Here is a 12,673-nt window from a genome sequence, read left to right on the forward strand (position 1 = left end):
AAGGTAAGAATGTTATTTAAGCAAATGAAATTATCTATAAAGTTTGTGGTTTGGCTATGTAAAGAAAGTAAAAATACAAAAGGTTTTTAGCAGCTCTCACTACCAAGGAACTATCCATAAAAATGTAATATTCTGTGTTAACTTTTGAGAATATGTGAATCATAAAAAACAACCTGTAAATAAACAAACACAAATAATAATTCAATAATAAACTGCTTTTTATAGACAAAGTTTTAAAATATCATGAATGATTGATGATTGAAAGCTCAAAAACTTTATAGAAAAAAAATGATGAAATATGAATTATGCAACGTAATACAGATTTTTAAGTATAATATATTCAAATTTACATTACTTTTCCAGTAATATATATAACTCTATATTGAACATCATGCACAACCTTTCAAAATATTTTCAAGATGCAAAAACAGTGGATTATAAACTATATTTCATTCATTTTCAAGTTATTTCGTGCAAATTTTCTCATGCAAATTCCATTCAGGTCCAAGACAGTAGAATTGTAAAGACATGCAGAAAACAGTCTACAGTGAATTAGTGGTTAGAATAACTCATGCAAATCTATAACTACAAGTTATACACTAAAACAATGGCAATTGTCTGCCATTACAGTTTGAGAATATTAAAGAAATTCATCTTGTAAAAAATAATAAACATTTAACTGTTTAGAAATTTTTCTTTAATACAATGTAATTGGTCTGACCATTAATTTAAGTCTTTTGAAATGTTTCATTTTTTTGCTTTAAAATCCACTGAAATATTATTTCATATTTCAATTCATAGGAAGCAATCTCATGTCCTTCAATGAGAGGGGACAGGGAGTCCTGATCCTGAAATCGCTTAAAAACATGAAATCCCCAGGTCCCTAATTTAAAGAAATTTAAATCCAGACATCACGAAATTAAAAAAAAAAAGAATTCCTGTATCCCAAAAGGATAAATCCTGAAATCCCAATTTTAAAAACACCCGATCCCAACGTCCCGAAAAAGGTCCTGACCCCCCCCCCCCCCCCCCTTTCAATATATACACATGTGTTAACGTTGTTGCTGGTGGCTTACCATTCCTAATTTACATACTTATTCATTTTTTTTTCTGAATGTTCAAGACTATTCAGTAATTAAGCATAAGGCATAAACAAATCAAATAGAATTTTACATGTATGTTATCAAATTGTTTACAGAAAAACAAAATGGAACTTAAAGAATGAATTCAGATTTTTTTTGTTTTTAAAACTGAAATGATAAATTATAGAATCAGTATGAGAAAAAGGTTACAATCACTTAGAGAATGTTAGCATCTACAATGAACAAATGATGAAAGCATACTTGCAAATAGTTATTGGTGTTACAGTTGATTTCATTGAGTATGTAGGCAAAGGTAGTATCTTTGGTTGTTTGTTTGTCAGCTGAACCGTGAAGTCATTACTAGGTTAGGTAAACTAAGAGTAGACTAGTTAGAGAGATAACCAATCTATCTGCCTGTAAGACTAGACTTCCTTGAAAGAAGGGTTGTAAATTATACATAATAATAACTTGGCGGTTCAGCTAGCAAGCAAGCTACCCTTACCTTCACACTCAAAGCAATCGACTGTAAACTTTTATATCAAATAACACGCTTTCTAACAATATTCAACATATAAAACATGGAGTTTAACAATGAGCAGAGCATTATATCATTTTCCAAATAAATCAGTATTTTATTTTACATTGATATGACCTCCTGAAAATATTTTCTCTTTAAAGAGCAAAAAAATGTTTTTGGTTTCATTGTAACCATCGAAAAGTTTAAAAAAAAATATTACTTGGTCAAATCTAACAAGTGTGAACAAACCCCCCAAAACTTGCCCACAGCACTAAAACATGTTTATGTCATTAAATTACTGCAGCAATAAGTGGTGTTGTTATAACAGTCTTCACAAAAAACTTAACAATATATTAGACAGGTGTACAGAAGACATACTTCATTGTGGTTTATTGATGGTGAACAAACTTACTAGGATTAACTTACTGTTCATAATGTAGTTTCTCTTTTAACAGACCGGTTTCTTCTCTACACATTATAGAAATAAAGCCATGCGAATGAATAGTTGGCAATATTCTTATATCTCTTAAAAATTGTAAATTGACTGGACAAAACATTATAAAACATATCTCCAATGCAATCATTGAATTCTTAATGGCGATCCTGAAGAATATTCTTTATAAAACACTTCTACCTGAACTATATTGTTTCAATTTACATTCTTGATGTGTAATACTTTATAGCTTTTCTTGTTTTCTGGACCTTATAAAATAAAGCAGACTGCCTTTAAAAGTTTATTTGAAATCTAGAAAGTCTTGTACAAAGATAAATATGATTCCTTTATTGTTACTCTTACAATCACCAACTACTATTATGAACTAACTTGATGCATAACTATATTCTACAAGCAAAAGCAATGTTACTATATCCATGCAAAGGTCAAGCCAGGCAAGCAGAACTAATATTTAGTTTCTAAGTTCAATACGACATGCAGTTTTTAAATCAATATCATTTAATGCTCTCATTTCAATCAGTGTTGGAAAAATAAAATCAATTGCATTTTACATTCACAGCTTTCTTGGCCATATCAGTAAGACATCAAGAATAGATTTTGACTGGCATGTATGAAAACCAAATTTTTAAAATGTGTAACTCTTTTCAAAATCCACTTTATTTGCTAATAATCATTTAATTTACTGATTGATAAAAAAAATTAAACTTGATATTTTGATTGTTAATTTCAGTTTTTATACTAAAAATGAGAGCATTTAAATGAATTATAAAAGCTAGAGCAAGCTTGAGTATTTGGACCTGAACAGAAAAGAGAAAACTTACAATAGCAACTTTGGGAGGGTTTCCTTTCTCCGCCTTTTTGGTCACCGAAGGAGATTTCCCAGCCTTGGGTGATGAAGGGGTCAACTTCTGATCTAAAGATGCTTCAGTACATTTATCTTCCTCTTTTACAGGGTCAGAGGTTATTTCAGTTTGAATAGCCCCAGATTTATCAAAAGAATTTACCAAAGATTTTTCTGTTTCATTTTGGTCCATATCATCATGGAATGGATTTTTAGGCTTTGGAGGAAGAACTGGTGCCCCTTCTTTTTCGTTAGATGGGTTGTTTGATAATTTTGTTCTAGGTGCAGGTTTAGGCTTTCCAGATGACTTGGCAGCTTCTTCATCAGATTTATTTGCAAAATCAATAATTATCTCCCCTTCTTTGCTAGAATTTCGTTTTGGAAGAGTGCTTGCACGATTCGGGGGAGGTGGTCTTGGAGGGGGTTTAGGAGAGTCAGGAGTTGTGATCTGTACAGCTGGGCTGGAAGGTCTCTGCAAGCTTTTCCCGGACTCAGATGTATGCTTGGTGGTTGAAGTGCTTGTGAAAGCTTCATCAGTGGTCTGTGGTAAAGCAAAGAAACAAATGATTTTTTAAGACAAACAACATAAATGCTTCAAATGTCTGAGATATCATGTCGTCTTTAAAAATAAATTTGAATAAAAAATGTATTGTGAACATTCTGGTACTTAACAAAGTCATTTGTTTTCTTACAAAGTCACATATTATTTTTTTTTATATATATTTGCAAGTTTCTACATGAATGCAAAAAGTCTTCAAATATTTGAGTCCTAGGAGCATGATAAATCAGACAATGTTTATATAGTACGATACGATGTATGACAATGAAAAAATGATATCAATGACCAGTACCTAAAACACATTAAACATTTATGTATAACCTCATAACAAATACATCACATGTAATAGTTGGTCAGTTTTTGACAATGTTTCAATAGGGTTTCACTACCAGTTGACCCTGTTTAACAGAGGTTTGTCAAAAGAGATTTTAAGATTTGAATCTGATGCCTTTTTATAGTCATTTCATTGACAAATGACATCTAAATAGTCTTAAACAATGTCACTTGAAAATAGTGTTTCTAATACTTTTTCAGATAACATAAGTATTATTGACCTTATTAAACAAAACATGTAATAAAATAGGATTTCTTCTACCATTTATTTTAGAGATATATTACAATGTTTGTATATGCATGATGAGGTTCCACTTCATTTCAAAACAACACTCATCACAGAAACTGTCAACAAATACTGTCAACAACAACACACATATCAAACGCCTGCTGTAATTTGTTATCTTGTTTTAAACAGATGCCATCACCAGTGATATATACTATACATAATTTTAAACTATACCAATGCAGACAATATTTCAGTTTAAACTAAAGTTTAACATTCTACTTAGGTAGAGGTGCAGACCATAGCAACCATATAAAGGAAAATTAAGTGTCAGAGGTTGAAGAAACTATTTCTGAGTATATAAAGATGAAGTTCATATTGCAGTTGGTAATATAATATTGCTGTTAAAGTGATGGTATTAATATGTTTTTTTCTGTAAAACTTGTAAAATTCTATCAATTGTAAGGGAGAGAAAGCAATTTTTATAACTTTTTGATCGAAGTCATATCCATTTAAACAGCATGTGATGTTTTATTAAGTAATGCAAAACTTTGCAACAGTAAATGTAGTTTACCAAGACTAAAACATAACAGTAAAATCACTCAAGCATTATTTATGTTAATTAAAGTCAAATATCATTTTAAAATATGCAAAAAGATCAAAAGCTGAAAAATCACCATCAATTTCTAATGAATTTAGATTAAATGCAGACCTTATCAAGAGCATGCACATACCAACAGGAGAAGGTTAAAATAACACGCACCTTCCACTTTTGTTGCAGAAATAAAAAAATTATTCTTAAATCACTCTTTCACGAAGCATAGTTTAGAATAAGCTTGTGCAAAGAAAATTTAGAAACTTTTCCTCCTTAGAAATAAGCATTACCTACAATGTCTAAAGATTGATGATTATATTTCATCAATACATTTATACTGAATGATAGACTTACCCCAAAGGGTGTGGATGTAGCCGTTGTTAGGAACACCTCATTGTGAGCTGTAGATGAACTCAGATTTCTCCTCCTATTTTGTTCAATACTGAAACATTAAGATCATTTCAATGTTATTCATTTTTTTTATAAAATAATTTATTTAAAAATTGAATGCTTCTATTTGTCACTTTATTGGGATGTAAAGGCGTTGACCAAGTACATTTTGTATGCTTCATTCTAAAAATGTGTGCACAGTCAACGCTTTTACAACCCTATAAAGTTTAATACAAAAAGAAGCATCAATACTTATAATTACATTTTTTAGCTAGGATCATGAGAACACGAATTTTATGATTTTTTTAATTTAATTCACCTGTGCACTTTATTGAATGAATGAATCTTTATTGCATAAGCAACAACATTGCTTTAGCATAAAACAAGGTATATACAAATATGACAAATATGACAGAATACAGAGAACAATTAAATAAATTTATTGTAGGACCTCGTGCTATCACGAATGATAAGTTTTATTGAGTAATGCAATTGCTTAAGGAATAACATGTGATGTGCAGTTAGCCAATCAGAATAACGTATTATAATGAAACATACATGTAATGTAATTATTTGAAATTGCAAGGGAGTTTGTATATGTAATAAACTACCATCAATTATTTTTTTTATTAGTATCTATTTGACAGTTGAATATTTCATGAGTTCTTTAATTTCAAAGATGAGTACTATATTTTATAAAGCACAGCATTTGGTGCCCACCTCTACACCTCTGGTTTTGTACCAACCCACTTAGTTATGGTTTAAGCCTTTGAAGGCATAAGATCATGTGATACAGCATAATTTACATTTTTATCTTCTTTGTCCATGATATTTTGACCTGCATGGCCATAGGCAAAATGAGGCCTAGTAACCACTTGAGTCTTTGTCTGTCTGGTCAAAAGACTTTGGGTAGGAACTTTCATCAAAAATTTATTAAGTGAATATCATATTTAGCCTAAAGCTTTATGATGTTGAGTTGTAGCGGGTTAGCAATCTTAAAATCTGACTCATAATTATTTTTTATTCATTTTAACACTGATGACTTGTAGTCTATAAAAGGAAAGTAATTAATTGTTACCCATTGACTGTAACAGTAGAATTTCTAGGCAGTGAACTACTGTAGGAATTGGCTTCACTTTGTGAGATCCTTTTGCCTGTATCACTTCCATGAGAAATCCTTCTCCCTGTGTCCCCACTAGTAGATGTCCTCATGTTAATGTCACTACTTTGAGAAGTTCTAGAATCACTATGAGAATGTCTGGTATCACTTTGTGGATTCCTTGTGTTATTATGTGAACTTCTTATTTCTAACGGCTGTGAAGATCTTTTAGGGACTGGAGGTCTTTTAATAACAGTATTCTGAATAATTCTGAGAAAGAAAATATATCAATTCTTTATAATCACAGTATACATTAAGTTAAGTTATAATAAGTTATGCAATGAATGAGAAATGACTGATGAATCAATATGTGAAAATATAAATGATTGTCAAGAGCATATGGCATCCTCATTTCAACAAATAACTGCTATGCAAAGTTTTATTTTTAGCAATTATTATTTCTGCAGAATAATTGCTACAGTGCTTTTATCCCAGATCTCATATTAATCATTTTTCAATAACAAAATGTTTGAAAGAAAAAATTCATGTTCCTCAAGTTTAGACTGTAGAACCTACTCTAAATATTTCTTAGTAATGTTCGTTACTTTTCACTCACTGAAAGACAGCTTACTGTGTACACCTGTATTTAAAATTGAAGTTTCTATTCTCCAATCCAAATACAAATGAAATAGATGTTAATTTCATAAAACAATCTTTAAAAAAAAAATTGCGACAACTTTCAAAACTTAGATAAAAGTTTAATTTATAATAATAATTAGTAACTCAATCATTTGATTAATTACACATTCTACATGAAATAAATAATACAGATTAAATATGTGCATAAGCATTTTGTTCCACCTTACTGTATGACAGACCCTGTGACAAATTTGCATTAAAAGACCATACCAAATCAAGGCATTGTTGTTGTTTTTTTTAATTTTCTGGAGATTTATTTCTTTTTTATTGGACAGAATGTTACATAACTATTCAAAACAAAGTTTTGACCAAAAATGAATTTTTGCAACAAAAAAAATAATTCTGTAGAATTTATCCTAAAATATAAAATAATATTTCTGTAATGTTCCAATAGCAGTCTTAAGTTTTGACATTTTTACCCCTCTACCCCAAATTGGAACAGATTTGATTTTACAACAGACCTTCACCATTATACATTGATGTTTCTAACAACTACAAAATGTTTGATCATATGGAAAAGTGTCACAAATCAATTTCAGCCATTATATTACTAAAGTATGAATAAGCAATCACTAGATGTTAGTTTTAGTTATAATGTTAAAACCAATTATAGAATGATCTAGCTTTTGCTTATCCATTTGACTAAAAAGAAATATGTGTATACATTTACTTATTCTGCAAACAAAAATTAATGATTCAGAGATCTGAAAAAGTGTCAAGTAGTATAGCTGAGGAAAATGTGACAAAAAAATACAGAAACAGGAAAGCAGGGTGACATGAAAACCCATAACACAGTATGGGAGGAAAGTTAATCGGCAGTCCTGAAGTCAGCTATATGTTGAGAGTTGCTGAGGGCTGTTCCAGAAAATACTACCTTCCCCCCAGGGGAGGTAATCTTTTTATTGTTTTTAATATTAAGTGAGTAAAATTGCAAAGGCAGTGTTGTTGTAATTTATTTTTTCCTTCTGTGGGTAGTTGAGGTTAAAAATTAGCCTTCCCAGTTCCCTTGGAGGATATAGTATTTTCTGGAACAGTCCTGAGTAACATGTCATTGTTTAACAAAAAGTAAAAATAAAACTAAGTATCAAATAATAAGCTGTGATGTGTACTTGCTAAGAAAAATGTGACAAACTTTTGTACTGGTGCATTACTTTTTATGATCATTTGTTTAGTCAACAAATTCTCCCTCTTTCAGAAGGAGGTTATAAAACAGTTATCCTTTAGTTGTGCAACACCTAGGTTATAATATCTAGCCTTTCAATCATAAATTATTTACTAAATTGAGTTAATATCTTGAGAATACTTTTTTTTTTACTTTCGAAACAAAATTCCAAATTCCAAATATAAAAGAACTTTTGTTTCAGTTTTGATAACTTTAAACTTAAGCAAATATTTATAATAAAAGGCTTTGAATAACACTGTTAAAACTACAACATCCACCAAATGTTAGTTGTGTTAGTGTATATATTGTACCGACACAATATATACCTCTCATTTTCTCTATTTTCATTGGTTGTTTTAAGTTTAAGGTCATTCAGATGAACTGTTGTCTGTTTGACCTCTGGGTCATGTTCTTGATCACTGTCTGATTTTATACTGTAAGCAAGGCATTTCATAAATATTTACAGGTAAAGCAATGTATAAATATAGATGATAAAATGAAAGAAGAAATACATAGAATAATAGTGAATTACTAGCTGTTTAAGCTAAGTTTATGCATTGAATTTAACATTTACAAAGGTTATTTTTTTTAAATCTTTGAATTACAGTAACTGGTATATTTGTAAGTAGCAATCTTTCTGTTGAGCCATTAATGGTAAGTCATAACTTATTGATACAGCTGCATGTATTACTTAAGCTTATTTGAATTAATTAAATATGTAGCTTTAATACATGAACTGCTGGAAATTCGATATTTTAACTTAAATCATGCAAAAAGATTTATTTAGCCTGGCTTTATATTTGATGGTAAATGTTAGCTATAAAGGGAGATAACTCTTTACCTTTCTCCATCCACATTATCACTGTGTTCCTCGTCTTCTGATTCATCTTCTTCAAGAAGTAAACCTACAGATTTATACAAATAAAATTGTGCATCTTTGTTCATTATAATCCTAAGGGTTCAGTTCTTCACAATATGGGAACTATCAACTTAGTAATATATTCTTAGCTATAAATAGATCAACATAGATATATCATATTGTATATATTTTATAATGGAGACCAGATTATACAGAATTTCAGGAATATAAGTAATGCACATGTTATCTCTAAATATAGTTACATTACAAGGAGTAACCACAGATTTCTATCAAAATTTGAAAACAGATAGATTTCACACATTTTACAAAATCTTTTAAATTATGAAATTGCTTCCAAATTAATTAAAATTATAAGAAACGAGTGACCGGTGAAAAATAATATTCTTCTCATTCTTGAACCAATGCATACAAACATCATAAACATAGTCTTCTGTGCACGAATTTATCATTTTTTTTGTGTAAATTTCGTATAATCGTCAATATTTTTTTCAATCGGTCAGTGTTGTTGTGAAAATATGGCAGGTAATTAAAGTTCATGTTTTAAAGCCGAAGTTTAACGATTGACATCTGTTTTTCCACAATCGACAAAAAAGCACTTTGCATACCGAAAATATGTTGGGGGATTTGCTTCCTGTAAGGAAACAATTAAATAAAGTAAACTTCTTCTAAATATGATTAAATTAAAGAATTTTCTTCAGAAAAAAGTATGTACATAAGTTTTATAATGAAAACTATCCATTAGCATTATTTTTTTGATTTGAGGTTTCTTACGACTTTAAATGTTAGACTGAAATCTTTGTACATTTATCAATTTTCTTGTTATGCAATAGGTCTCTGGATCTTACAAAAGGCAATAAAATAATATATCAATGGACATCATAACTTTTTTTTCTTTTCAATTTTACAATTTTTGAGATTTTTATATCTGTTTCTTCATTGTTGTAATCAAAAAGCCTTAAAAAAAACTTTGAGAAATTACTAAATATAAGATATAAATACCTTTACGTTCCTCCTCCATTTTAGCAGCCTTTAGAATATTGCACTTCATTTGGTCAGAAGGAATGGAAGTGGCTCCCCCTGGATATTTGACCTGGTTATTTTTATTGATATTGACATCATTCTTCCTTGCTGGAACGTGTGTACGGTTATTATCTACTAATCCCTTTATTCTGGCTTGTGCCATCTCAGAGGCATCTGTAATGAAAACAATAGGATACATATAACTTTATTTCACATCTTTAGAAAGGTCTTTTTAAATCAATATGTATCCCGCCTATGTCTTATAATGTGGATTCATTATCATAATCATAAGTTACCAATTTTAGTTGATTTCGTGGGTAAAGATGAACCACAAAATTAAATGTTCAACAAATGACAAATTTTCTATAGGCTTGTATGCAAATATCACAAAATCATGAATTGTAAAAAGATAATGACAACTCCTTACCTTTAAGTGACATCTCTGAGCTATCCTGTGATCCAGAAGCTGTATTACCATCTCCCTTCACCAATGTATCTAGCCTGTCCACAGCACTAGCTCCCTCTACAGGAGCTGTACCATTGGTAACAAATGGTTTGGGAGCAGCTTGTTTAGTTCTTGGAGATGTGGGCGGAGTCTTGACAGTTGGGGAAGCAGGTAATGGAGCCACAGGCATCACAGGAACATTGACTTCCACAGCAAGCTTCCTATCCCTTGATAAGATGTTTCAAAGTTTAGTAATGACATATTCTAATGCAATTTATTTGTAACAATAATTTTCACTGGACCTTGACAAATATTTTGCAGGGTTAAATTGCACGTTCTACCGGTTCGTAACTAAGAAAGCATCCATTTTGGAATCCACTTTTATCTGTATGTAATGTCTTCTTCAACATTAGTATGGAGATAACAGTATTGTATTTTAAGCTTGGCCTTCTTAAAACTTGATTTTACTGTCATAAATATCCTTTTACCTAGCTGTTCAAGCGCTGCTAGGTTAAAATCAATATGGGATACAGTCCAAGCTTAAAATACAATACAGTTATCTTCTAATTTTCCCACATTATATTAATTAGGTTGATTCCCAACAAGATGTCCCACTATGACCATGCAAACAATATTTGATAGCTACCTAAAGATTTATCTGTGTATTCTTCTTTTATGTTTTACATGAGTATTAGGCATACTGTGGATTCATTATTATTGATAGGATAATTTAGATGAAATTTTCAACAGAGTACAACTTTTATATATAGAATTGTACGCAGCTCAGACATAGCCATGAATTCAATAACCCATAAAATACATTTTTTTCTCAATCCAAGAAAGTTAGTATACACATAAGATAAATAAATTCTCATTACCAAAAGAAAGCAAAACACATGTTGACACCTTTAATTTTCCTTGTTATGAATTGTGTTAATCTTAATAAGAAGAACTGAGGGTGAATGTGATTAACTTCTGTCAGATATTTATTATATGAAATCATTTTAAATAATATGTTATTTTTAAGCCTCACTTTTAATATTGCAATGTTTTAAAGTTTAGATTTTATTATTGACTATATTTTCTTACTCTCTCTTCTTTTTTCTTTCTGAATCCCTCCTCATTTTTTCTTCCTTTTCTCTCCTTTCAAATGACTGTCTTCTGGAGTATCTTTGACTAGGTTTCCTTTCAAATCTCACACTTCTCCTTGCTCTACTCACTGAAGCAGCCTGGAATTCTGTTCTTCCACTGAAATTACAAAAATGACACTCGTGCAAAATAGACAATAGAGCACATCATTCAGACTAGATTACTATTTGCTCCAATGAAATGAAATGATCTACTTACACGATTGAGTGAAAAACAATGAACAATTTGATGTCATGCATTGTTGATGTTCAATCTTTATGTTAGTTGAGATGGCCCTGATAAATATCTTTCAATAATTTATGAAATCATATCTTTTCTTAATAAATATTGTTAATGTATCTTAGGAAATAAAGCAGACATTGACTCGTGAAAAAAACAAGTTTTAATTTTCCAACATCAAATCTCTAAAGAGATCAAATTGAGGTTAAGAACATGACATCTGTTAATCCTACTTTACCATAATTATTCATTCTGTTTGGTCTGAATTAAATTTCTCATTATTTAACCCTTTTTTTAAGATTTATTTTCTAGTTCCAGTAACTACTACAGTCTGAGCAATTTTAAGATAATGAGTTTAATTTAAGAAATTCCAACTTATTTAATGGGATATGTTTCCCATATCCTTTTATTGAAAATATGTTGGGTTTTGATGTAGTTTTTCTTAATAACATTAGCAGTCTGCTATACAAAATATGCTTATTATTAGGTTTTTACCTGTATCTAAACCTTGATCCCATTCTGAAGAAGTTCTGTCTAGCATTTTGACCTTTAACTGGCCCCTTTAACCTGAAGAACGCATGATGTTCTACAGCACACTTCCATAAATGTTTACAAGCCTTCTCATTCTGTAGTCTAAACAAAAATATATGTTCTTGCTCATGGCCCTAAAATAACAAACATACAGCACTATTAAAGTTACAGTATTAAAATCTTTAAATATGCATAACATTTTCCCAAATTATACGTCATTAATACAATATGTCTGCCAATTTATCATTTGCTAAATCAATGATTGTTTTCATTTTGAAAAGTGGTCAATTGAAATGGGTAAACATCCTTTAATGTGGACCAGGCAATAGTTAATGTCTAGTATAATAATGTTTGCTACATTTCTAATTCTAAACCTGATATAAATAAAAATAAACATATCTACACTTTTGGTATTTAGCTGAATTGTGTCCATGCACAACCTTATATCTGCTACAAATAACCTTTTGAGGTC

At 30.2% G+C, this 12,673-nt stretch overlaps 1 protein-coding gene across 10 annotated transcripts in view; it reads right to left on the minus strand.

Annotated features, from left to right (window-relative positions):
• The window catches only part of LOC134706681 (band 4.1-like protein 5), a 37,827-nt gene that overhangs the window by 7,101 nt on the left and 18,053 nt on the right, over window positions 1–12,673 (minus strand). For 2 of the 10 annotated variants that reach the window (XR_010105647.1, XM_063565840.1), the window contains exons 10-19: window positions 12,166–12,335; window positions 11,392–11,550; window positions 10,285–10,529; window positions 9,837–10,031; window positions 8,799–8,862; window positions 8,284–8,391; window positions 6,076–6,366; window positions 4,962–5,049; window positions 2,875–3,435; window positions 2,026–2,067 (exon numbers count right to left, since the gene is read on the minus strand). Coding sequence is in view for 9 of the 10 variants with exons in the window: in XM_063565840.1 (XP_063421910.1) it covers window positions 2,029–2,067; window positions 2,875–3,435; window positions 4,962–5,049; window positions 6,076–6,366; window positions 8,284–8,391; window positions 8,799–8,862; window positions 9,837–10,031; window positions 10,285–10,529; window positions 11,392–11,550; window positions 12,166–12,335 (1,920 nt within the window). In the remaining variant the exon portion in view is untranslated. Of the gene's footprint in view, window positions 1–2,011; window positions 2,068–2,874; window positions 3,436–4,961; window positions 5,050–6,075; window positions 6,367–8,283; window positions 8,392–8,798; window positions 8,863–9,836; window positions 10,032–10,284; window positions 10,530–11,391; window positions 11,551–12,165; window positions 12,336–12,673 lie in introns of all 10 variants that reach the window. The other 8 variants (XM_063565842.1, XM_063565843.1, XM_063565837.1 and 5 more) reach the window with 5 other exon arrangements.

Source organism: Mytilus trossulus, chromosome 2, assembly GCF_036588685.1.
Source record: "Mytilus trossulus isolate FHL-02 chromosome 2, PNRI_Mtr1.1.1.hap1, whole genome shotgun sequence".
Taxonomy (NCBI): Eukaryota; Metazoa; Mollusca; class Bivalvia; order Mytilida; family Mytilidae; genus Mytilus; species Mytilus trossulus.